This window comes from Condylostylus longicornis, unplaced genomic scaffold, assembly GCF_029603195.1.
Source record: "Condylostylus longicornis isolate FDR11 unplaced genomic scaffold, ASM2960319v2 ptg000018l, whole genome shotgun sequence".
NCBI classification, from domain to species: Eukaryota; Metazoa; Arthropoda; class Insecta; order Diptera; family Dolichopodidae; genus Condylostylus; species Condylostylus longicornis.
In genome coordinates, this window is record NW_026577987.1 from 12381238 (window position 1) to 12407466 (window position 26229).

At 28.8% G+C, this 26229-nt stretch overlaps 2 protein-coding genes across 2 annotated transcripts in view; one reads left to right on the forward strand and one right to left on the reverse strand.

Annotated features, from left to right (window-relative positions):
* Positions 1 to 3057: 3057 nt before the first annotated feature.
* LOC129606215 (26S proteasome regulatory subunit 7) lies at positions 3058 to 4894 on the forward strand. Its single transcript, XM_055516387.1, has 7 exons — positions 3058 to 3238; positions 3295 to 3332; positions 3394 to 3707; positions 3764 to 3932; positions 3992 to 4348; positions 4406 to 4614; positions 4666 to 4894. Exons 1-7 carry the CDS (start codon positions 3166 to 3168, stop codon positions 4808 to 4810), a joined length of 1305 nt encoding a protein of 434 aa, XP_055372362.1. The 5' UTR covers positions 3058 to 3165; the 3' UTR covers positions 4811 to 4894.
* Positions 4895 to 8601: 3707 nt separating this feature from the next.
* LOC129606493 (extracellular matrix-binding protein ebh) overlaps positions 8602 to 26229 on the reverse strand; it is a 67432-nt gene continuing 49804 nt past the window's right edge. Inside the window, exons 2-9 of the mRNA XM_055516834.1 lie at positions 21805 to 22741; positions 21612 to 21740; positions 19494 to 21490; positions 19170 to 19431; positions 16321 to 19103; positions 16028 to 16037; positions 10595 to 15995; positions 8602 to 10533 (exon numbers count right to left, since the gene is read on the reverse strand). Of these exons, the coding sequence (XP_055372809.1) occupies positions 8977 to 10533; positions 10595 to 15995; positions 16028 to 16037; positions 16321 to 19103; positions 19170 to 19431; positions 19494 to 21490; positions 21612 to 21740; positions 21805 to 22694 (13029 nt within the window). The 5' untranslated portion in view covers positions 22695 to 22741 and the 3' untranslated portion in view covers positions 8602 to 8976. The remainder of the gene's footprint in view (positions 10534 to 10594; positions 15996 to 16027; positions 16038 to 16320; positions 19104 to 19169; positions 19432 to 19493; positions 21491 to 21611; positions 21741 to 21804; positions 22742 to 26229) is intronic.

Consider the following 26229-nt stretch of genomic DNA (forward strand, 5'->3'; position numbering starts at 1 on the left):
AAAAAAAAGAAATGAAAATAATTGAAAAACAATAAATAACTAAAAAATATATATATACATATAAATTAATAATGGTTTAATTTTTCATTAACCCCAAAATCAAAGGATGCTGGAATGACCCTGAAAGAACGGTATATTATGCAAAAAACATTTCCTGTAAAACCTAATAAATTATGTACATTTCATTGCTTTATATACAAAATACATAATATCTAATAAATTTTAAATAAATTGATAATATTTAATCTAATAAATCTAATAAATTTAAATAAATCTTGTATATGGTAATGACAAGGAAAAGTACATTCATACGAGAGAATTGAATTCATACATACATACATGAATATTTCATATTTAATAATGTGTGATTTTCCATTTGACAGCAATAAAATTCATTATATTAGGACGCTTTTTTTTCCCGTCACAATATAACAGTAATTGCAAACCAATAGAAAGTCGATAAAAATTAAAAAAGAAATAAAACGATACTTAAATACTAAAGCATTTTTGAAGAATTAAATTAACTTTAAATCACTCTATAAAATATTACTCAATTCTTTTTCAAGTTTTTATTAAGTGAGATATTCTAAATTTTATTACCACTGTTTGTTTGTTCTGTTAGTAGCGTCATTTACATGTTTTTCTGTTAATGTTGTATTGATTAAGCAATATAGGAAATTTTTAATTGCCAAACTAATTTTTTTTATATTAGTTTGGATAATGTAATTTTATATATTTATTTATATAAAATTATATATATTTATGTAACTTTATATATTAGATATAATAATTACATATGTATTTATAATTAAAAGCAAAAGTAAGTATAACAGAAATATGTTGGGTAACAATAAATTAATTTTAAAATTTACTGTTAAACACAATACAAAACAAGTAAAAACGTTTCACTACCTTGAAAATTTGTTTTTGAAATACATACATACAAGTATCTAAAATTAGCTTTCATTTTAAATGGAAATTACTCAAACCTGTCAAACCACTCTAAAGAAAATTCACGGATATTATGTCTGACCTATAATTAAACACACATCTGCCAAGTTCCATGAATCTAGCTTATTTAGAAAATATTTAAAATTTTCTTTTGTAGTTGTATGAGAGCTACCCGAACCTGTCATGTCATTCCATCAAAACTTCTGGGATATATCTGACCTATAATTGGACACACGATTTCCAAATTTCTAAAAGTAATTTTCGTGAATATTTTAAATTAGCTTTTGGAGTTCTATGGTAGCTACCCAAATCTGTTAAGTCATTCCACTAAAACTTCAGGGTTATCTCTGACCTGAAATTGGACAGACGACTGCCGAGTTTCATGAATCTAGCTTTATTATTTTTTCAAATATTAAAAATGAACAGTGAGAAAATTTTTAGAATATATGAAGAATGTAATTGGACAGACCTTTTATATTTTAAATTTTATATTAAAATCTTTATTAGTTTTTGAAATATTTAAAAAAACTTTATTTAGTTGTATGGCAGCTACCCGAACCCGTTGTTCAAATTTTTTAAATTATAATAGCAGTCGTTGTTGGCATAAAAGAAACAACTTTTGAAAATATGGTGTCAATTGCATTATTCGTTTTTAAGTTATGGTGTGATCGGACAGACATATGTATGTATTTAAATCGCAGAATTTAACGCTGAGCAAAAATATATACATATACATGTCCATATCGGAGACGACTCCTTCAAGTGGTTACAAACTCAATACCAATGTGAATATACCCTTCGCGAAGGTGGAGGGTATAAAAGAATTGGGCAAGTAAGTATTCAGACCCTCATACAAATCAATAATAAAAAGTCGATTCATACAATTCTCACAAAAAAAAATTATACCTGTTTTTTATAACATGGTAAATTATCTACAATGTTCCTTGGCCAAATAAAAAAATATTTAAAAAGAGTCCGAACCCTATTAAGGTATTGAGCTGCCAAATAAGGAGACAAATTAAAAAAAAAGAAAACAAATGGTCACCGTGGGAAAATTATTATTTTACTTTTTGACAAGTCGTATTAATTTTTACTTATAGTCGACTTCAAGTAGATTTATAATGATGGAGCTCATATAAACGCTACTTAACTCAAATTTTCAAGTCGAGTCGATCCGATAAAATTATTAGCTTGACTTGAAAATTGACTTCATATACGCATAGAGAAAATGACAAATTAATATATAATGTCAAAATTCAAATTTTTAAAATAGATGCTGCTAGTTTTTAACATTCAATTTTGTGTAAGTAACATTTATATTATTAAAACTAAAATGAACATTTAAAATGGAAAAAAATACAAAAAATCGGAAATTTGTTCTTAGGGAAAGATGGCAAGAAAATAAGCTTTCAATTCAAGAATTCAAAACAAATAGACGTTCGGTGGAAAAATTTAAAGTTCCAATATATAAAAAGGAAAATAATAAAATTTGAAATGCCTTGTCCTACTAGTTTCCAAAAAATTTTTAGTTTTTATCGTACATTCTAATCAATTTTCCGCGTGTGTTTTATAAATTATTGAAGCTCTTTTCTTTTAAGTTAACAAATTTTTTAACAATTTTACTTCTGTTTATGATTTATTTTATTTGAAATTACTGCATAGTAGTTCTAGCTTGTTAGCTTATGTCAAACTCAAGTCGAGTTCAAATAATATTCAATCTGCACAATATACGCGCAGCCGCCATATCTCGAAGTAACACACTTTAATGTTGTCAAAAAATAACTCAATTATTTTTTAATCAAGTTGCTAAGAATTAATCTTGTGAATGAAGAGGGAAAATCATTTATGTATGTATTTATAAGCTGAAACCCCTTTATATACTATTTGATATTTTATTTGGCACAAAAACTAATTTCAATGGGGAAATAGAAACGGAAAAAGCATTAATTTTATTTGGATTGTAAAGGTTGATATCATTTTATTTTAAGGATGGTACTAAAGAAAGTAATTGTGAATATTCTTAATTGTGCCTTCCAATTGCTATAATATTTCAACCCTACTTAGAAAATGTCGTATTGGTTTACTGATTGTCAAAATCTAAATTTGACGTTTGTTTCGGATTTTGCAAAATCATTTCTTCGAAGAATTTCAATAAAAATATAAGTTTTTAAAGAGTTCAATAAAATTGTAAAAGGAATAAAATAATAAATAAAGATGCCAGACTATTTAGGTGATGATCAAAGGAAAGTAAAAAAAGGAGAAGAGGAAGAGGAAAAAGAAATTAAAGGTAGTGCTTAAAAGTGTTGGAAAAAAAGTAATTAAATTTTTATAATTGTTCTGTAGCTCTGGATGAGGGTGATATAGCCATTTTGAAAACATATGTAAGTATTGTTCATAAACTTAAATTGTTCATTCGCATAACCTCAATTTTTTTTAAATAAGGGCCAAACACAATATACAAAACAAATAAAAGTTATTGAAGATGATATTCAGAAAACCATAAAACAGGTCAATGAATTGACAGGCATTAAAGAAAGTGACACAGGATTAGCAGCACCAGCCCTATGGGATTTAGCAGCTGATAAACAAACATTACAAAACGAACAACCATTGCAAGTTGCAAGATGCACTAAAATAATTAATGCCGATTCAGATGATCCCAAGTATATTATCAACGTTAAGCAATTCGCAAAATTCGTTGTAGATTTGGCTGATTCGGTGGCTCCTACGGATATTGAGGAAGGAATGAGAGTAGGGTCAGTTTTTTAAATTTATGATGATTTATTTTTACTTAAAAAAAATTTGTTTATAGAGTCGATCGTAATAAATATCAAATTCATATTCCTTTACCGCCTAAGATAGATCCCACAGTAACAATGATGCAAGTTGAAGATAAGCCAGATGTTACATATAGTGATGTAGGTGGATGTAAAGAGCAAATAGAAAAGTTAAGGGAGGTTGTCGAAACTCCTCTTCTACATGTAAAATTTTATCTAAAATTTATGGGAAAAATAATTTATATAATATCAAAAATTTTTAGCCTGAAAAATTTGTGAATTTAGGCATAGAACCGCCAAAAGGTGTTCTGTTGTTTGGTCCACCGGGAACTGGTAAAACTTTATGTGCTCGAGCGGTGGCAAATAGAACTGATGCTTGTTTCATTCGAGTTATCGGTTCAGAATTAGTACAGAAATATGTTGGAGAGGGTGCTCGTATGGTTAGAGAGCTTTTCGAAATGGCACGTTCAAAAAAAGCTTGTCTTATATTTTTTGATGAAATAGATGCTATTGGTGGAGCACGTTTTGATGATGGAGCTGGAGGAGATAATGAAGTGCAAAGGACAATGCTGGAATTAATTAATCAGTTAGACGGATTTGATCCTCGTGGCAACATTAAAGTGAATTAAGACAATATCTAGATTAAATTTAAAAAAATTAACAAAATTTGTTTAAAGGTCCTCATGGCTACAAACCGCCCTGATACATTAGATCCTGCTTTAATGCGGCCTGGACGTTTAGATAGAAAAGTTGAATTTGGTTTACCTGATTTAGAAGGTCGTACTCACATATTTAAAATTCATGCTAGATCAATGTCAGTTGAAAGAGATATACGTTTTGAATTACTAGCTCGTTTGTGTCCAAATTCAACTGGCGCAGAAATAAGGTAAAATTATCAAATTATATGAGCGCTTTTGCAAAACAAAGTATATTTTAGGTCTGTATGTACTGAAGCAGGTATGTTTGCTATACGGGCAAGACGTAAAGTTGCAACCGAAAAAGATTTCCTTGAGGCTGTTAATAAGGTTATTAAGAGCTATGCGAAATTCAGTGCGACACCACGATACATGACTTACAACTAAACATTTGATCATATAAATTAATTTAAATTTATTAAAAAAAATAAGAAAAATAAAATTAATTTCTTAAAAAAATTTTACAAGAAATATGAGTTGTGATTATGAAAATTTCATGAAAAATCATAAAAGTTATGGGCCCTAGCATACTTAACATGAAATTCGAATCAGAGCTAGTTGAGAAATTCTTTTTGAATGAAAAGCTGTTTAAAAAAAAACATACATAGTTAAATTGATTATGTACATATTTTGAAAAAACCACTTTATAAAGAATTTTCATCTATATGTAAAGAGTAAACCTATATATTTCATCTTTATATATATTCTAAAGTATTATTACTTATTAACAATTTCATAGGGACCAGAGTTTCCACAACTAAGTACTTACCAAAAATAGAATAAAGAAAATTACTTCCAAAGAGTGTTAATCCTATTTAAATTAAAGTTGCTATAGACGCGAGTTAACCCTTTAAATAATGAAGTTAATTCAGCTAATTTTCAATCTATGTATCTAATGTCAATATAAATTTCGTTTGTTAACATTTTTCATAATGGGGATGAACATAGTAAAAACGAAATATGCATAAGATGAAAACCTCTTAAATAATCGCCACATCCAATAATTCTCAATGATACAACTGCAAAAACTTATTTTTCGAACTAGTCTTATCTAATTGTACATGATCACTAATCCGAAAATTTTAATCAATCTAGTGATTATAATAATGTATCATTAAAGCAATAATAAATAAATAAATTGTGTTAAAGCAATACAAAATTACCAAATTTTTTTTTATGTAAAAAATTTTATGCTGCAACAATGTGAAAATTTTTGATATGATTGCAGGAAATTTATTTTTTATTTATTACAATTTTTTGTTTGTTGAAATTGATATAGGTGAGTATATCCCTATTTATTTTAGTTTAGCTTATTTATAATTTATAAATATTTTGTGAAATAATTTTAAAAAACAAAATTTTTTTAGGTGACTAAACATAGAAATAGTAGGAAAAGTTTACGTATGAAAAGTATAGAGGAAAGTTACGGTATAAAGCACTAGAATTGCAACAAATAAACAACTTTATTTCTTTGATAATTAATTCATATCTTTACTGGGCGTAATCAACAAATAATAATATAAATTTCTTACAGAAATAATAATGATAATAATAATAATAATAATAATAATAATAATAATAATAATAATATTAATTAATAATGACAAATAATTGTAATAATAACAATAATCATAATATTAATAATCAAAATAACAATAAGAGTAATAAAAAATAATAATAATAAATTAATAATAATAAAAATATTAATAATAACAATAATACTATTTATTATAATCATATTAATAATAATAAAAATAATTACAAATAAAAATTTTTTAACAATAGACGATGGAAACTTTCACATTTTGGATAATATAAAATATAAAAATAACGTTAAAAGAAATATAAAACATAAGAATGTGCATGAAAATTAAGAAAAATATAAAAATTAAAAAATCTATTTAAAATTGAAATTATTCATTTATCTATATTGTTATATAATATATATAATATTATTTATATATTTTTTTTAACCAAAACACTGTAATACTATTTATTCTAAATCTAACATAAACTTTAACTTTATTTCATTTCATTTATTTTTTAATTTTTGATTTTTTTTTTTTTTTATAAATAATTTTTTATATAAATGGTTTTATTAAAATAGATTTGTTTTATCGATATCTTTTATTATTAATTGTTATGAATAAGTTTTTATTTATTAAATTTTTAATTCAATTTTTATACTTTTATTTCTCAATTAATTATTTTTTTTTTTTTTTTTTTTTTACTTTCAACAAAATTTATCATGAATATATTATAGTTATATGTATATATATATTTTTCTTGTTATTGAATAACTTTTTACATATCTTTTATATTACCTATTTTATATTTTATGTGATATTTTTTTTTTTAATTTATAAGATTTAATTTTAATTAATATTTACATTTAAAAGATATGAAATAAAAAATTGTTTTTCAATATTTTCCTCATAATTTCACTTTTTCTTATAATTTTATTTACATACATATATTTTTAAAAATGAAGCAAAATAAAAAAAGAAAAATAATTTTAAATTATTTTATTTTAATTTTCTTTTTCTCTGAAAAATTAAACAAATTATATAAAATATTGTGAAATATTTTTATTTTTAGAAATAAGAAGCGAAATAAATTATATAATTATGTATATATTTTTATATTAAAAATAGAAAATGCCTAACCCACAATCTTATACATTATCATGTGAAAAAAATGTAGAGAAAAATTTTAATTTCTTACTCTTTAAAGTAAAGTGAATTATTCTGTATTGAAGAATTTCAAATAAAAATCAAATTGTGAAACTACATTATTAATCATTTTTACTATACCAAATAGAATTCCGTCTATTTTTATTTTATTAATTAGAAAACATTATTTCAACAAGAATAACTAAAGCTTAACAGAAAAAAAGTGAAAATTTCGTGTATGTATATATATATATATATATATATATATATATATACATACACGAAATTTGTATTATTTTGTATAATTTATTCGAAAACTCAATATAAATTTTACAATATTTTTCATTAAAATATTTTTATAATTTTTAATTATTTTTATTATTTATTTGTATGTATTATTTTCTTTGATTATTATATAATGTAATGACTACTTTTATTGTAATTCTTTCTAATTCTTTAGTCAGTTTTCTAATATTCTTTTAAATAAAAAATATTTAACTCAATTTAAAATTTTTTGGCTATTATAATTTTAATATACATACATACATGTGTTCATGAAAATATCGACTTAAAACATATAAAAAAATTTTAAGAAAAAATGATAAGTATATTTTTATCACCTTCTTCTATGTATATGTTTTTTTTTTACTGGAATATATTCATTAGTTTACAAACACTTAAAACAGCTGAAACTTTTAACATTACAATTAAAGTATAATGCAAAATTATTTTTAAATTGAAATAAAAATTTCAATATTTATATTATGTATTTTTCATTTTAAATTAAAGAAAAAAAAAATATAAATATTTATATATAAAAATTTTTTATTTTGAAACAAACTTAAACAAACAAATAGTGCTCCAAAAAAGGATTAATTTCTTATCAGTTGAAAATAATTACGTTGTTTTTTTTTGTTTTTATGTCAAATTTGTCAAATTTTAATCATGCTTTCAAATGAATTTTATCTGCACTGCAGAAGGACATTTTAATTATTTTGTTCGAAAATACAACTAGCAACGTTTTTGGACATCTTATGATTTACTTAAAAATATAATAAAATTGTGTTGTTTTTTAAATTTGTTTTCTCTCATATTTTCAATAAATAAACTAAACAGTATTTTTATAATATAAATTAGAATATAAAAAATATAATTTTGACATTACATCCATGAAACGTTCTTATTTGTAGAAAAAATTAAAAATACAGCTATATAATAATGTAAATTAAAAAAAAAATAATTAAATTAAATGACGTTAACATTAATCCAATTAACATATAACTAAATGATGTAGAATGAAGAAACTAAATTTTATTTTTAGTTTTACACAAATTTAGAATATTTAAATTTCTTTTGATCAGATCAAAATTTCAACTATATACATACATAATTATATATGAGTTAAGGTCTTTAAAAGAACCTTACATATTACATTGAATATATACATATTTTATTGAATTTACGCAGGCATATTTATATACATATATATATATATTATATATTTCTATATTATATAATCCATCTAATTGGGTCTACATATATATAATAGCCAAACAAAAAAATAAAAAAATTACTTACAAAAACAGTTTTTTTCTTACTTTGATTTCTAAAAAAATATAATTTTATTTTAGTTTTTCATTTGTGGCTTATTTAATTAGAACTAGTTTTTTTTTTTTTATTATACATTGTATATATGTATTATATTTGTTTGATTTATTCTTATTTTTATTTACTAGTTGTTAAGTGAAGAGTAAAGAATAAATTTGGACATTCTTTTTTATTCATAATTTTTTATGATTTTTTTTATGATTTCATATATATTTTTTATATGCATATTAATTTCCAAATTTATTCTTCCTCTCTCTTAACAACTCATCTATCCTATCTACGTCCCATTGATATATATGGTGGATAACCAGAATACATAGAATTTTGTTGTGCTGCTCTTTGTATCGCAGTTGGATCTTGATATTGTGATTGCATATTCATAACACCCATTTGAACAGGTATTTGTGCAGCTGGATTATTAATAAAACTAGCTGCAGCTGCAGCAGGATTTGTAATGTAACCAGCTGGCGTTTGTTGTGTTGTCATACGATAACCATTTAGAGTACCATACGGTGACATTAAATTTGTACTTAATGCAACATTTGGACTACGAGATGTTGGAGCAATGCTAGAGCTTCCTGTTGAAGTCATATGTTGAACTGGAGCTGATGGTGTATTACGTGCTGTACGGCTTGCATTTTGTGATAATTGTGCTAATGTTGGACCCATATTCATATTTCCAGCATAATATTTTTGATAATGTTGCATTTGTAAGGCAGCTGCGGCAGCTGATGAAGGTGATGTACCACTTGCTGGGGGTGTTGTCAGCTGACGTTGTTGATGATGTCCTAATGATGATGCGCTACCACCTGATGATGAAGAAGAACCCAAATGCATTGAGGGTGGTGGTGTCATTGTTACATGCGGATGATGATTTGGAGATGGCGTCAAATTTGAAACTAATCCACTTCCACTACCTGTAGAACCTGGTGGTGTATTACATGGTTGAACATCCAAGCCACTTGTTAATTGTTGTAATTTTGAAAGACTACACATATTACCAAGTAAAGCGGATCCTCCTCCTGTAGTTGCACCTCCTCCTCCTCCCCCTTGACTGTTATTACTAGCTCCTTGATTACTTCCACCGGCACCATTTGTATTTGATTGTCCTCCTCCTTGCAATGCAGCTATCGCGGCTGCGGTTGCCACGGCATTCATTTGTTGTAATGTAGGCGTAACAGATGGTGTAGGCGTTGAACTTGCCATAGATGGAATTGGAGTTTGTGATTGAGCTGGATGACCACTATTTCCCAGGTAAAAATTGTTTGCAGCTTGTACAGCAGCGCATGCAGCAGCGGCTGCTGCAGAAGATACTGCACATGAAGATGGTGAAGTACCTAACCTTTGATGATGTGGACTAGATAGCGGATGTTGTGCTGTTAATGAATTAGAACTTCCTGAATTCCCTGAATTTCCATTATTATTATTTGAAGACATTCTATGCTGTATGACTGATGCCATTTGAGATGGGCTATAAGAATTTGGCGAGTTGGAGTTATAGCCCTGTCCCATTAGGTAGTCTGTCTGCATATTTTGGTGATGATGACCATGTGAAGAGATAGTCCCAGATAAATGACCATATTGTTGCATGTGCTGTTGCATATTCTGTAAATTTTGATTTAATAAATTTTGCTGTTGCTGTTGTTGTTGGGCCGCAAGTTGCATGGTTTGACTTGGACTAGTCATTTGATTTGTTGCTGGAGTTGCACTTCTTTGACGTTGTTGTTGCTGGTTTTGTGCATTGTTTGAACCACTGTTCCCATTGTTTGAAGCCCGACTCATTTTTGGTGTTGTTGACCTTTGTTGAGAGCTTGCTGACCCACCACGAACCTACAAAAAATTAACAAGAATGTAATTTATTTCAAAAATTTTTGCTGCAAAATCGGGATACCTGTTGCGATAATTTTCTACTCTGTTGATTTTGTTGTTGTTGCATATTATTGGACACATTCATTAGGTTCATATTTTGTGAACTTGATGTAGGGACGTTCATCACATTTGCATGATTTTGTTGCTGAATGTTCATATGTATAGAACCGGTACTGCCTTGATTCTGCTGCATAGAACAATCTGAAAATTGCTGATGTATTTGAACGCTAGGTGGTCTAACGTTTTCTACGGAATTTTGTGACGTTATATCCGAAGCTATGCTAGCGGGTGATTCCAACCCTAATTGCGCTACATCAAGATCGCACTGATTGTAATGGTGTAAACTATGAACAGAATTTGTCGTAGAATCTGGAGTGTAGACGCCCATAGATTGCATTTCAGAAGATGATGATGGAGGAGTGTGTTTAAGGTCTAAGTTTGGTGTAGAGTTACCCGACATTTGCTCCGATGATTGTTGTGAGTTTTGACCCCCACTGTTTCTTTCGGAAGAATTATTTGAATTATTCGATTTGCTGGCAGAGAGCAAATTTTGCTGTTGCTGACTTAATTGACTAGTAATTATATTTATATTACTTTGATTATTTTGATGCATCGAAGAATTAGTCATATGTTGCATAGAACTTGCACTGGAAGAACTCGTGGACTGCTTATGTTGGTTTTGGTCAACGTTGTTGTTTTTTTGACTCTTATTAATATTTTGATTATTAGATGAATTATTCTGCTTATTAGAAAATTGATTGAACTGATGATGCTGATGTTGCTGTTGTTGCTGTTTGGAAAAATTGCAAGATAATTCTCTCGATTTTTCTTGTTCTTTTTTAACATTATTGTTATTGTTTTGTTTATTTACATCAGAATTCATAGAATTTATTTTACGTTCAGTTTTTTGTAATTTATCTTTGAGTGTTTGTTGTTGTTGCATTTGCATTTGCTGTTGTGCTTGTTGTTGTTGTTGTTGGACACTTGCCACTTGTTGCATGTTATGCATCTGTTGTTGTTGCATTTGAGCCGTGTAGAGATTTTGGAAATTATTATAAGCCATTGAAGTGGCCAAATCTTTGTGCAAATTTTTGTGAGTTTGTTTTGAACCACCCGTATCCAAATTTGGAAAATTGTATGATTGATAGTAACTTTCCCATTGCCAATATTGGGCTGTTGTATGATAATTTGGTAAATGATTCATAGCGGCAAACTGTGGGGCAATTTTATTTAAATCCATAACCATTTGTTGTTGCTGCTGTTGTTGCTGTTGTTGTTGCTGCTGTTGTTGTTGTTGTTGCTGATGATGTTGCTGTTGAATTGCATGTTTTTGTTGGTTAAATGGATTTTCGAGGTTTGATGAAGAATTTTGAATGTTTTTTGATTGATATTTTTCATGACGAGCAGCTCCTACTGAACCAGTACCTGATGTGACAGAACTCGTGTTATTCGAACCAATAGCAGAGTTGTGAGAACTTTGTTGTTTACCGGAAGCTAAGGAGGAGGATAAAAGTGAGTGTTCGGATTGTTTTAAACTTGAACTGTTACCAGAACTAGTTGAATAATTTGTGCTATTAGACAACTTCTTTAACTGATCAGAATGTGATATTATGTTAGAATTAGAAACATTATTGTTGGAACCACTGCCATGATTTGATAATTTAGACATCCCAGGATTTGATGAAGACGAATGTAATAAATTTTTATTGGCATTTTCAGTTTTCTTACTATCGGTTGATTGCTGCTGCAAAAGCTGTTGTTGTTTTTTGAATATTGATTCCGCGTTTTTCTTTTCTAACTCTTGCTGCTGCAGCTGCATTTGCATTTGCAACATTAATTGTTGTTGTTTAGCCTCAAATGCACAAGATGTTGGTTGTAAATTCAATGGATTAAAAGGGAGTTGTTGTTGTTGAAACTGTTGAGTCTGATGAAATTGCTGTGATGGTTGCGTTTGTTGAATGTTTTTACTTTCTATTTCTTGAACGTCGTCATCATCTAAATTTGATGCAATATCTTGAATATCACAGTCACTAGTTTTAGTAAGGTCTATTTCAGGTATTTCAATTTCTGGTTTGGAATTGACCGTTTGATGAGATTTTGTTAAGTGTATTTGCTGCGAGTTTTGCGAATTACTATTTGACGTACTCTTAATCGAGTGATTATTTGATTCAGTAAATGAATTTTTGCTGGATGATGATGAATCTTTGTTATCGTTTTGATCTAAAATATTGCATTCGTCAGTATTAGTTTTTGTCGGAATCGATATTGCCATATCGTTTTGAACTACTTTAATAACCGAACTGTTTTCACTGTTAGATTTTGCTTCATTTTTTATACCTTGTAGTTTGTTGACGTCAAATGATTCTGTCGACAACGACGACGCATCGTTTGATTTTGAAAGTTCCATAGGTTGCTCTGGTATTTTGCTGGTATTGTTGGAGCATGAATTGTTGTTGTTTTTGTTGTTGTTCGTACTGCTGCTGCTGCTCGTATTGCAATAATTGTTGTTGCTGTTTGTCACATTGATCCCCTTGTTGTGATTGAGATTGTTGCTGTTTACATTGCTGTTGTTCATATTGTAGTTGCTGTTGCTGGGGTTGTTGCCAATGCTCACGTTGTTGTTGGATTCGCTGGGTGGGTTGCTGCCACTTTTCGCATTGTGATTGCTGTTGTTGTTGTTGTTGTTGCTGCAACTGTTGTTCCCGATGTTGCTGCTGCCATTGTTGCTTGCGGAGTTGTTGGCCTTGCTGCTCGAGTTGTTTATTGTGTTGTTGTGAGTATTTCTGTTGTTGTTGCTGCTGGTTGTGCTGTTGTTGTTTTTGTTGTTGTTTGTGTTGTTGTTTGTGTTGTTGTTCATGTTGTTGTTCATGATGTTGTTCATGTTGTTGTTGGTATTGTTGCTGATGTTGTTGCTGCTGCTGCCCTCGCCGCTTCTGGACTGTGAAGTTCTCATTTCTTCTGCCATCATTAGCGGTTTGGCAGCACTTGTCTCGTTTTTTGGAACAGTTTCATGAATTTGTTTTTTACTATTATTTTCTTTCGTATTATCTTGTACTTTTGTTGGCGAAATTGGTTTTGACATAACACCGTTACATTCTACAGAATCTCTAGAATCCCCAGAATCAGTTTTCGTTAAATCTATCTTTTGTATTTCTTGAATATTTCGGTTATAAAAATTATTATCTTTATTGTAAATTTGATTTTCCTCATTTAATTGTTGCTTTGACGAATTCGAACATTGAGTATCAATGATAACATTTGGACGATTATGTTGTTCATTATTTGAATTTTTTTGTTGGGGGACTTTACTTGTTTCCTCTGTGGAATCTTTGATCTGAGATTCTTGTAAATTATTTTTGTTTATTAATTTGTCATTAATTTTCAAAACACCATCAGACATCGTGGTTGGTGTTCTATTCTCAGCACAACTTTCATTATCTATTGACTTTGTCTCAACATTGAAATCCATTTTGTCTGTACTTTTTCCTACATTTGGTTCCTCGTTATCTGCTTTAGGTTTGTTATTAGAAACAATCTTTTCTGGGGATATTGGGGGTATGAATTTCTCCCACACAATAGGCTTGTCGTTTTTATCTTGAGATTCATGTTTAATATCCACTTTATTTTGAGAAGAACTTTGTATTTGATTTGAGTTTTGTTGTTGTGGAATATTTCCGAAATTTGTTGTGCTACTTCTTAGTGCATTACTGATCATAGATTTTTTGGTTTTCTTAGCTACCGCTTCTAACACCTTATTATCAGCTGTTTCTGAAGTGATACCCAACATAGATTTTGTTGGGGAGGTAAATATTATTTCTGAGCTTGATAATGCAGCCTTACAATCATTTTTGTCGCTTTTGTCGGTTTCATCAATTGAAACTGAACTAGAATCATTGTCTTGGCATACCGAGACTTCACTCTGTTGAAGTTTATTTTCAAGTTGATGCATTTGTTCTTCAGACTGTGACTCTGTTTGATTTAAAGAGTTATTTATGATTGGTATATCAACTTGAACTAGGTCCAATCTCTGATTTGATGCCTTTTTACCCCTTAATTTTGGAGCAGTGTTAATTGGTTTTTCTGATTTTATATTCGAATTAGACGTGGTTATTGGCGCATCTACAGAGGATTGTTCAACACTTTTTTGAACTGCTTCGCAAGTGAGAGTACTACTGACCGCTGGTTGAGATTTACTTTCTTTTAAAACATTTTCATCCGCGTTATTGGATTCTTCTGTATCTAAACTTATTTCCTCAGATTTTTCTCCTTCCTTTTGCGTTTCAGGTAGATTAACAGATTCGTTTTTAGAAAATACACTTTTTCCAAATAATTCTCGAATTGTTGCCTGCTTTTTAGGAGCTGATGATATTAAAGGTGACGGTGACGTTTGCGAATCGTGATTATCATCTTCTGATGAAATAGTGTTTGAAGCCGCGGCTGCTGCTGCGGCAGCAAGACGATTTGAAGATCGGTTTCGGTGCTGTTCTACAAAACGTTTTCTTTTATTTGTTATATTCACAGAAGGCGAAGGCAAATTTTCACCACTACTTAAGGCACTTGAAATTTCTTTTTTCATAGGTAGGGGTGCGGTTAGGAGTTCTTCTTTCTTACTATCCGTTCCTTGTTTTTGCAAAGCATTTTCTTCTTTCTTACGATGCGCGTTTGCTGCAGCGACCTTTTTCGATACAATGTTTGTTGTAGCTAAAGAATCGCTACCAGCTGTTGTTAAACCTTTTTTGTTTGTATTATCACGTTTCGCTAGAGATGGAGAAAGATCTTTTAAAACTACTACAGGTTCTTTTTTAGCAATAGAGAGAACAATTTTGTTTACATCACATTTTGTTTCATTCTTGTTTTCACTTCCTTCTAACATTTCGCTAGTTACTGAGTCTGAAATTTTTTGCACTCCCTTCCTGCGGACCGATTCTCTCCTAACTGTCCCGCTTGCTGTGGGATTAGGAGATTCAACATTTCGTGTAGGTAACGAACCCAATCTTGTTTCGATCTTTTCTTGTATTGGTTGAGAATTTTGACGAGTCGCCAAGCGCCTAGAACGCATATTCATTCGGGATGATCCCGTTGTAACTTCCAAAGAAGAAGTTTCAGGTTGATTTTCTTCCGAGTCAAGAGTATTTGTATTATTACTATTGTTATTATTGTTACTATGATTACTGGTAATTATATTTATATTATTGTTACTGCTGTTGACATCACTAATATTATTATTGTCATTATTTCCATTATTATTATTATTATTATTATTATTATTATTATTATTATTATTATTATTATTATTATTATTATTATTATTATTATTATTATTATTATTATTATTATTATTATTACTATTGTCAATATTGCTGATGTTATTAACGGAATTATTATTATTGTTACTGTTGTTATTATTATTACTATTATTACCGCTATTATTATTGAGATTGTTGAGAGTATTAACATTACTATTACTAATATTATCATTAGTATTATTATTATTGTTATTATTATTATTATTATTATTTATATTATTATTATCATCACCATTATTATTATTAATATTATTAATATTATTATTATTATTGTTATTATTATCATTATCATTATTAATATTATTATTATCATTATTAATATTATTATTGTCACTATCATTATTAATATTTTGGTTATTTCTATTATTAACATCATTATTATTGACATTATTATTATCATTATTATTATTATTATTATTATTATTATTATTATTATTAATACTATCATCATTAAGGCTATTATTATTATCATTATTGTCATTATTATTATTATTGTTGTTATTATTATCGTTAATATTATTATTATGAATATTGATATTTCTATTATTGTTGTTGTTATTGTTGTTATTATTATTATAATTGTTATTGTCATTATTATTGTAATTATTAATGTTATCATTATTGTTATTGTTATTATTATTATTATTATTATTGTTATTATTATTGTTATTAACGACTGAACTTCTGAGAGATTTGCGATTACCGCTACCTATGTTATTTTCGGGAGTGCTAGTGGCTTCTACTGTTGCTGCAACTATTTCTGTCGATGCAATCGATGTCCTCTGTCTCATACTTCTTAGAGGGGTCGAAGTTGCCATCATAAAAGCGTCAGAAGTAAGAATTTCCAAATTACTGCGACGACTGAATTTCTTCTGTTTCGGGATCGGTGATAAATCAGAATTCACTTCGGATGCATGTTTCTTCATAGGCGGAATCAGTTGCTCTTCATCTTCTTTATTTAAATTATTATCATTTAAAGAATTACCCATTGAACTGCCGCGCTTACGTTTTTGATTTCTTGAGATTAACGGATTCGACTCTTCAATAGATTTTTTTGCATCATCATGGAACTTTGTTGTTTCAATCGATCTGTGTGTTCTCAAATCAGAATATGTCGTTTCTTCGAATTTCATTGGTCGAACTCGCTTTCGGCCTGACGAGGTTGTTTCAATTATTCTATCTTCTTGAGATTGGCTTTGGTGACTTGAGACTCTTAAATTTGGCGACTTGCGTTTGCTTTTACTTGATCTGTTATGTTGCGACATAACTGCGTCAGAATATTGCTGCTGCTGTTCTTGCAACATACTTTTTTTAGCCCGTCTTTCACTTAAAGTTGGTATATGGGTTTCCTCCTCGTCAATGGCCGTTGGAGAATAAATAGACTTCCTTCTATCTTTCAGCGATTTTGATTCGCACTGATTTTGATTTTCATTATTTTTATTTTCCCCGAACGTTTCTACATTGTGATGACGTATGGTTTCTTGTTCATGACACTCGTACTTTGATTCTTTTCTATGCTTTGTTTTCTGTACCTTTGCACACTCTTTTTCTGATAGTTGTTCTTTAACTAATTCTTTGTTGTAGATCAAGTTCGCACTAAATGATTTTCTTCTTTGTCTTGTTGCTGATATCTTTGTTTTAACACAACTATTTTTTTCTGTTATATCATTTAGTAAGCGTATCTCGCGAACTGCTGTAGATTTTCTCTTCTCCTTTGAAAGAAATTCCGACTCTCGTTTTGAACTTGCTTCTGAATTCGTTCGTAGTGCATACCCTGTTAGAGATTTTCGTCTTTCCAGTAAGGTGTTAGGAGAAATCACTGAATCTTGGGTGTCCACATTTGGAGAGTCTGAAGAATAATCGGAAGAATTATATCTACCCATTATCTCCGGCGCTACAGATTTCGCTCTAGATAGTCTTCTTTTTTTATATTCTACATTTTCCACATTTTCTTCTATTTGGCTTATTTTGCTATTATCTTTTAGTTCTCCCAAACACACATTTCTTTGTAGCGAGTCCTTTAATTTTTTTGCTTTGTTATTAGGGACATTATCGCATAACCCTAACATATTCTTATTGAGACTATCTTTTGGTTTTCCGAACTTTGCAATGTTTTCTTTGGCTTTTGTTGAGGTTTTTGACATAGACATTAATTCAGTTTTGTTATTCGCAATTAAACAGTTTTCATTTTTATTATTAAATAATTTTTCATCAGACTTATTGGTTTTATTTTCCATAAACTTTTCTAATTTGGTTTGTTTTGATTGTTTTTTTATATTTGGTGTGCTAAATATTTGCTGATTTTGTTTCGGATTTTTAATTTTATTATTTGAAATATTGGTAATTTTCATATCGTTTACTAAAATTTGGTTATTGTTGTTTAATTGCATTTTTTCGTTAAAACTTTCATCTTCAGAACTTGTACTAGTACTTTTAATAAGTGAATTTAATATTATATTGTTTGTTAATAAAGGAGTCCATCGCAAACATTCTGGATCAATTGGAATTCTATTTTTGGATGCTGATACTTTTTCATGATGGGAATCTACTTTTTGCCAATCAATAACAAAATTAATTTGATAACGAATATCTCCTTCTAGTTTAATAACTTTAACAAAATTTAATAATTGAAACGCTAATGCTATATCAGCTATCATTAGTCCAGTTTGCTTTGATATATCACGTACAGAAATTTTTTCATCCTTATGTTTGTATAAATATTCTAAAACTATCGATTTCCAATAAGCATGATAAGAAACTCTTCCTAAATCGGACAATGGTTTTTCTGGAGTACCCGCTTGACCTTCTTCACGAGATAGTAAATAACTAAAGTCGATTAAAAATCGTCCAAAACCTTGACGTTGATATTGAGGCATTGTCATTATACAAGAAACGTTGTATTTTTGCGCACAATGTTTTTCTTTTGAAAAATATCCAACCAAATGACATCCTTTTCGATCGTTTTTAGTTAAAACATAAAACAAAAATGGTTCAACATCATAGTATAATGTTTTGTGGTCCAGAAACAATTTAGCCAAAAGGCATAAGTTTTGGCAATAAATTTTATTCACATTTCCATCTACTTCAAATACCGATAAATCGTGGCAGCGATAAATTTCAGTGCCAGGTGGGTACCTCCAGCAGCACTTATCTTGATGTCTTTCCAAAACTGCTTTACTCTTAGTGTACTTCAAACAAAATTCGCAAAGAAACAATTTTGGCAATCTAAAAATAATTAAATAAGTTAGATATAAATATGTACAATGATGTTCTATAGTCATCGGTACACACCTCGCATATTCCTGAGGAAAAGGGCTGGAATACCAAGTTTCTATTTCCCATTTTCCGAATTCAATTGCGGCAGGACATCTTTCCTGACCAACAATTGCTAACGAGGTTGGGCTTAAAAGGGTAGGATTTAAACCAGGAACTGCCAAGTTTAAACGACCCCCAGGGTTCATGATTTCAGCTACAGCTTTGGCTGCCTTTTCTCGAATTAATTTATACATTTCAACATCTTGCTCCTTAACTCCAGGTGGTAAAGGTTGATTTTCTACAAAAAAAAAAACTGTATTGTACCTGTATTTAAACATGCAAGCCAAAAATTTTTCTTACCCATAACAGCATTGTTGTTGTAGGGCGCGATTGCAGCATTCATTGCCGTCATTCCAAAAATGTTTATTTGATTACTTTTTTCACTCAATGTAGCAAAGTCTAGTTGTTGTGAATTGTCAAAGTTAGAAAAACCCCCGGTACTAAAAGCTATATTTTCTTTAGACTCCGGGTTAACACCACTTGCATACTTTTCTTCAAGTTGTTGCGATTTTTGTATTGTTTTCTTTGATAAATAGGGTACCTCATCATCGCTATCGTGTCGTGCCGCTGATTTTGCTTTTTTGTCCAACGGTAAAGATGTAAGAGCCACAACATGTTTTCTAGTGCCTTGGGAATTAACTGAGTTATTAGTACTGATTACATTTGCTTGAGAATTTTGAACACTCAACGGTTGAAGCGAAATTGGTGTTCGATTACTTAAATTTGTGGAAGGTACAAAAACATTCGATGATACATTTGAATCTGGAATATTTTTTGAGGTTTTTACTTTATTTAAATGTCTTTCTTCTTCAGTAATTTCACTTAATTCAATATTTTGTTGGTTGTTAACTACATTTGACTTTTTTTTTCTACTAACAAGTTGTGGTTGCGTTTGTTGTTGTTGCTGATTTGTTAACTGTTTATATTGTGCTAATTGTTGGTCTGGTGGTTGATGTTCTTGATTTGGCTGCGATTGATTTTGTTGTTGCTGAGGCTTTTGCTGAGATTGATTTTGCAGTTGTTGTGATTGGTTTTGTAATTGTTGCTTCTGTGGCTGTTGTTGCTTTTGTTCTAAAATTTGTTTTTCATAATCTTTATATGTACTACGAGTTTCTTTGAGAATTTCTTTTTTTCCAGTTTCTGGAGTTGACGTCGAGTTTCTTGTTGAAGATGGTGATAGTTGTGCTGGCGATGTCGCTTTCTCTTTTTCTTTGTTTTTTATACTTGCCCTAGAATAGTCTGAAGTAGTAAACATGTGAGACAAGCCATCAAATAAACCTTTCAATTGGGAATCTTTCTGTTTTTTGCTGCGGGAAGTCATTTTAGGACTAGCACTTGTAGGAGTTGTACAACTTTTATTGTTATTAGCCGCATTAAATGAATCACAGGAATTTATCGGTGATTTTCCCGCATTATTGCTGTTACTTGAAAATATATCTACATTTTTCTTAGCTTCAGCTGCAAATCCCCAATTTTCATCTTTGACGTTTAGTCCAAATGTTTGAAATAAATTTGACTTTAAACTTGTTGCAGAATCTGTACCAGATCCAGCTGCTCCCCTTAATTTCGTTGATTTACTAGACTTTGCTTTAGTTGTCACGGAAACCTCAGATCCCGTTTTATCCGTATCGTCTTCGTCGCTATCTGATGTCGAAGAGCAATCATCACTATCTGAACTGGAACTATCAGAGCCATCAGAACTACTCGAGGAACATGATGATGATGTTGAATCAGAATCGTTGTCATCTTCTTCATCTTCTTCCTCTTCTTCTTCATTTTCGCTTGAGCTACATGAAGATGATGTTTCAGATAAAGTTTTAACACGGTTTTCATTTTTTTGTCGAGCTTTTTCAACTGTTATTACCCGACTACCACCCCTATGTTTACTAGTTGATGCTATACTGGTGGGTGGTAATTTATTAACTACACGATCACTATTAAATGCAGAATGGCGGAAAAATTTTTGCTTTTCTTTAGACATTTTGTCGGATTGTGGCATATTTTGAAAACTATTACTATTACTACTTCCTTGTGATGATAATAATAACGGTGATTGCGATGTCTTCTTTCGATCACCTATAACTTTTTGTTGTTGATAGACACTATTAGCCACAGGTTTCTTGTTATTTTCATCATCAGTATCTGAATCCGAAAGATTAGTTGGAGGTACACGTGACTTTTGACGATTATGACTTGGAGTAGCTTGTGGAGCAACTGAAGAAGTATTGACTGTTGCAGTTTGCGATGAAAATGATGTTGGTAATGAATTTGGTAAAGAAGCAAATACTTCAGATATTCTGTAAAAAAAATTGTATGTAAAAATTTATATTTAATTTTAACTATAAAATTTCTTAGATTTTTTAATTTTTTTAAGTGCAACATTGTATATAATGAGGTTGTTGTCATAACTACACTTACTTCTTTTTTTTCTCAGCTGTTGGTTCGCGTGCTTTTGTAATTTTCTTTCTAACTGCATTTGCCTCACTCACAGTTTTACGTCCAGTTTTTTGTTTAACGTTATCATGATGTTGCAAGCAATAATTGCATCTAAAAATATACATTAAAGTTATAAAATTAATTATTTAAACAACTCTACAAAATATTATTATACCTCCATGGGCACTTTGGCTTTTTATCAGGCACTGGATTAGCACATGTTAAATGAAAATTTTTTTCACAAAAACAACAGCCTAATAAACAAGGGCCTTTTTCGTTAATATCTTTTTTGCATCCATCACAGTCTCTGCATTTATGACAATACCATTTGGTACCTTTAACAGTTAACATATACAATAATACTTGAGACTGACATTTTCCAGCAATATTAGCACATGTTGTATGAATTGCCATACCGCAACTACTACAACAACTTAATGGTTCTGAAACACCATTTTGATTACGTGATGCATTACCAGAGCATTGTGAACATATTAATTTATCATCGATAACTGGATCAGATGTATTATCATTATCTTCTTTCTTTTTAGCTGGTTTCCTTGGTGATGTTAATGATTTTGCACCCTTTTTATATGTTTTATTCTCACCTATTATTAAATAACCAGCTAAAACAGCTTTCTTTAACGAATTTGATATTACAGTTTTTAAATCAGCATCCGGTGCTAATTCAATATTATTAAATTTTTCAACATAATTTTCAATACTTTTAATTGTTGAACCTTCACATTCACCTAAATCATAAACAGCTTTTGAAACAATTTTACATAAGTTTGAATTCGCTTCAACTTTAAGTAAACGTTTTGCCATTGGCGCTTTATATGAATGTAAACCTTTATTATAAACTTTAATAACAGCACCTGAATTAACAGCTTCTTCTAATTTTTCAGCAACAATATCTTCATGAAATTTATGATGACTACCAATTGCTTGACATATTCTTTGTATACTGGGACGCTGTTTTTGACTACGAATTTTCGCAATAGCTTCTAATATCCAGCTTTCCCATATTTCAGGCGAAATTTGATTTGGATCTGTTTCTTTCATTTTGAATTATGTATATTAGTTAACAAAAACAAAAATTATTTATAAACCTGTAAATAGAGAAAAAAAAAAAAAAACAAATTATTAGTTTTATTATACACATTATATTTGATTATTTGAGGCGAAAATTTTATATATGTATATTCTAATGTATATAGCGAGTATGTATATAAGCACATATATGTATGTAATTTTATCAATTAAAAAAATTTATATGAAAGTTAAATTTGTATGACAATAAAAACATGTATAAGTTAGTTTTTAATATTAGATCAAAACATTTGTGGTATTTTAATAAAAAAAACTAAAACATCGTTTATCCTATGATTACAAATTATAACATTCTAATTGACAATCGATAATTTAGTAAAATTGAGCTTCTCGGCAATTAAATAGATTTAGTTGTGTGATATTTTTTTAAAAAATATTGATGAAAACACACAAAAAACCTACTGCTCAAAAAGAAGATTTGCCATACATAAGAAGAAATTTTTCTTGTGCGGCACAAAAAAGGCCAATTTGGGTATTCGAATTTCAATATTCGAATCAATTAACGTTTTTGTTGTAAATATGAACGAAAAACTAGAAAATATGATTTATCCCTTTTTTTTTTTGTTATTGTTCTCGAATAGATGAATTGAATTTGAAAAAAATGGAGTTAATTAAAAAATTTAACCAAATGTACGTTCTTTAATTATATTCAGCAGTTTGTCAGATCAGAAAAAAAGGACTCATTATACAACCAAGCATATATGGAGTAAAAAAATACAAAAAAAAAAAATATGTGAAAACAAGCAAAAGATTAGCCAACTAAATGGGAAATGTTCAGCTGTTCATTAAGAAATTAATAAAAGTTAAAATATTTTAAATAATTCTGCCTTCTATTAAACCATCAATATTGTTAATTAAAATTTTTAGATTAAAAAAGACACAAAAAATTTTATTTTGTAGTATTTTGTTTCTTTTTTACAACAAAATTAGAAAAGAGTGATTATTAGTTTCAGCCTTCCGTTTCATGTGTCTCTGCATTATTTTCTGTAAAATGATAAGTTTTAGAAACCCAGGACTGTTAACAGTTTGCAAAAATTGATTGATGCAACAGCAGATTTCGGTCGAAATACGAATTTATTTTTTTTTACTCTATTACACTACGTTACTTTACAAGCCAACTTATCAAAATATTTTTATTTTTTAAAAGTACTTCACATAGTTAATTGTGTTGCATGAAGAAAGTACAAATGATCTCTTTAAAATGGAAACACGAAAATATTAATGTCATGGTTGACAAATCATTTTTGTAATTATGAATGTTTAGTGAATTAAAGAAAATTTTATTGTTATATTGAAATTGAATTAAATTAATTTTGAAATTGAGTTGTAATCGGTTTTATTATATTGTCAACAATTTACTGTTAGAACATTTATTGCCGCTTTTCGACACATTTACTATTATAAGGGATATTCAAAATTAAGTTTGAAAATAATAATTTAAAAAATATTGTGTATAACTATAATTTTTAAGTAGGTCATTATTAATTGAAATGGAAAAATTAAATGTTTTTTTTTTTTCAATGTTCAAATCAAATGACCTTTATTTATGAATTTGATTAGGCATTTTTTAGAAATTACAAATTAAGTGTTTTTCTTTGTTATAACGATCAAATTATTTTATAAGTAAAACATAATTTATAATTAAAAATATAGCAATCTCTCGCTTAAAGTCGTTTAAAGACCGAAAATTCACGAGTTTAAGCGAAATGACTTAAAAGAAGATTCATGTCTAATTTTTATGTTAGAAAATTCAAATTTTTGGTTTTTACAAAAAAAATTACTCTCAAAGAGATTTAAATAATTTAGAGAGTGAAGAGTTAGTATTAAAAACTTTTGAAACTTGCATCATATACCAAATTTTTCTATTTCGAGGTGAATTTATGCGAGGCATTACTGTATAAAATGCTTAGGTACGAAATTTTTAGCTTGCACAATTAATTGTTCCGTAATTTTTGTATTTACGCTTTACTGTTCTGTAAATTTTATTTAAATTTTCATAAAATAAGAGAAAAAGTTTTAGGTTATTTTTTCACACAAAGAATAAATAAAAATTCTTCAAAACTAAAAAGTTTTTAATCTTGTTTTCCAAACTAAGAAGTATAAATTTTCAATTGTTATTTTTAATTTAAATCAAGAAAAAAAAAATACTTGAAGTTTGGACTACTTTAAAAAATATTATGCATTCAAATCTGTTAAGTACACAAAAATATTTATACATTTAGGTATATAAAAAAAACTGGGCGGAATTTCTCTATTTTTCTCCTCTTATCCCACTTTTTTAACAGGAATTTTTTTTTAGATTTTGTATATAAAATAAGGATAATAGAAATGCGATCGACCTTTATGAACACAAAATAAAAAAAAAGGATCAAATTTAGATGTTTAATTACAAAAAGTTCACATTTTATAATTCTGATATCTATTACAAAAAAAAATTCAGTCACAAACATATTCAATAATAGAATAAAAGAATGAATAAGTATTTAAGGGAACGACCCATAAATTTAAACCTATTTAACAAAGGACAAGAAACTCAAACAAAAACTACTCTTATTGTACTGAATTAATCCTAATTTCGCAAAAGGAAACTTATGTTTTCTGTTCCATATTTTTTTTAAAAAATATTTTGAAGCAAAAACATGCACACATACATTTGGTTCTTATTCAAATGGGTGATAAATAAATAACAATAAAAAAGAATATTTGAGCGGATAAAGGTGTTTTCCACAGAAATTAAAAAAAAAACGCATTATGTAAGTATAATAAGTTTTAGATTTTTAAAAATAAATAAAACATATTTCAAATATAAAATCAGTTTATATTTAATGTAAATTTCAGAGAATTAAAAAAGAAAACGAAAAAAAAAACAGATTTGACCGTGTCAACTCTATGATACCCGTACGAATTTGTTATCCTATGTGCCAATAGATATGCCCTAGCTGATTATGGAACAGACTATGACTTTAAGTTGTCGTATAACCATATTAATTTATGCAAAATTTCGGTACTGTGTTTTTAATATTTTCTCTATTATTAGATATGGCCAAACTACTATTAAAGTTGTATGGCTGCTATCAGAAAGAACTAAGCAATTTTAACGAATTTTATCAAACACATTGGCCCTAATAATATATTTGCTAGTATGGAATTTCAATACACTTGAGCCTATATGTCAGACCATTATTTTTTAGCGTTACATACGGTAAGGCAAATTTAGTATATCCTTCGAATATATGTTTGTACGGGTTAGTTTGTAAGAACTAAGTTTGTAAGTGAAAAACTTATTCTTGCAATTTATATGTATATTTTTGTAATACAAAAGGAAGCACAATAAATAGGGCATAAATTAATCTTAAAGATAATTTTATAAACATGATCTGAAAATATCGTTTATAAACTAGAAAAGGATTGTTGTTATAAAGTAAAAGATCATAATTTTCTTAAAACAAATCCACTATTTACGTCTCTTAGATATTCACAAAGCTAT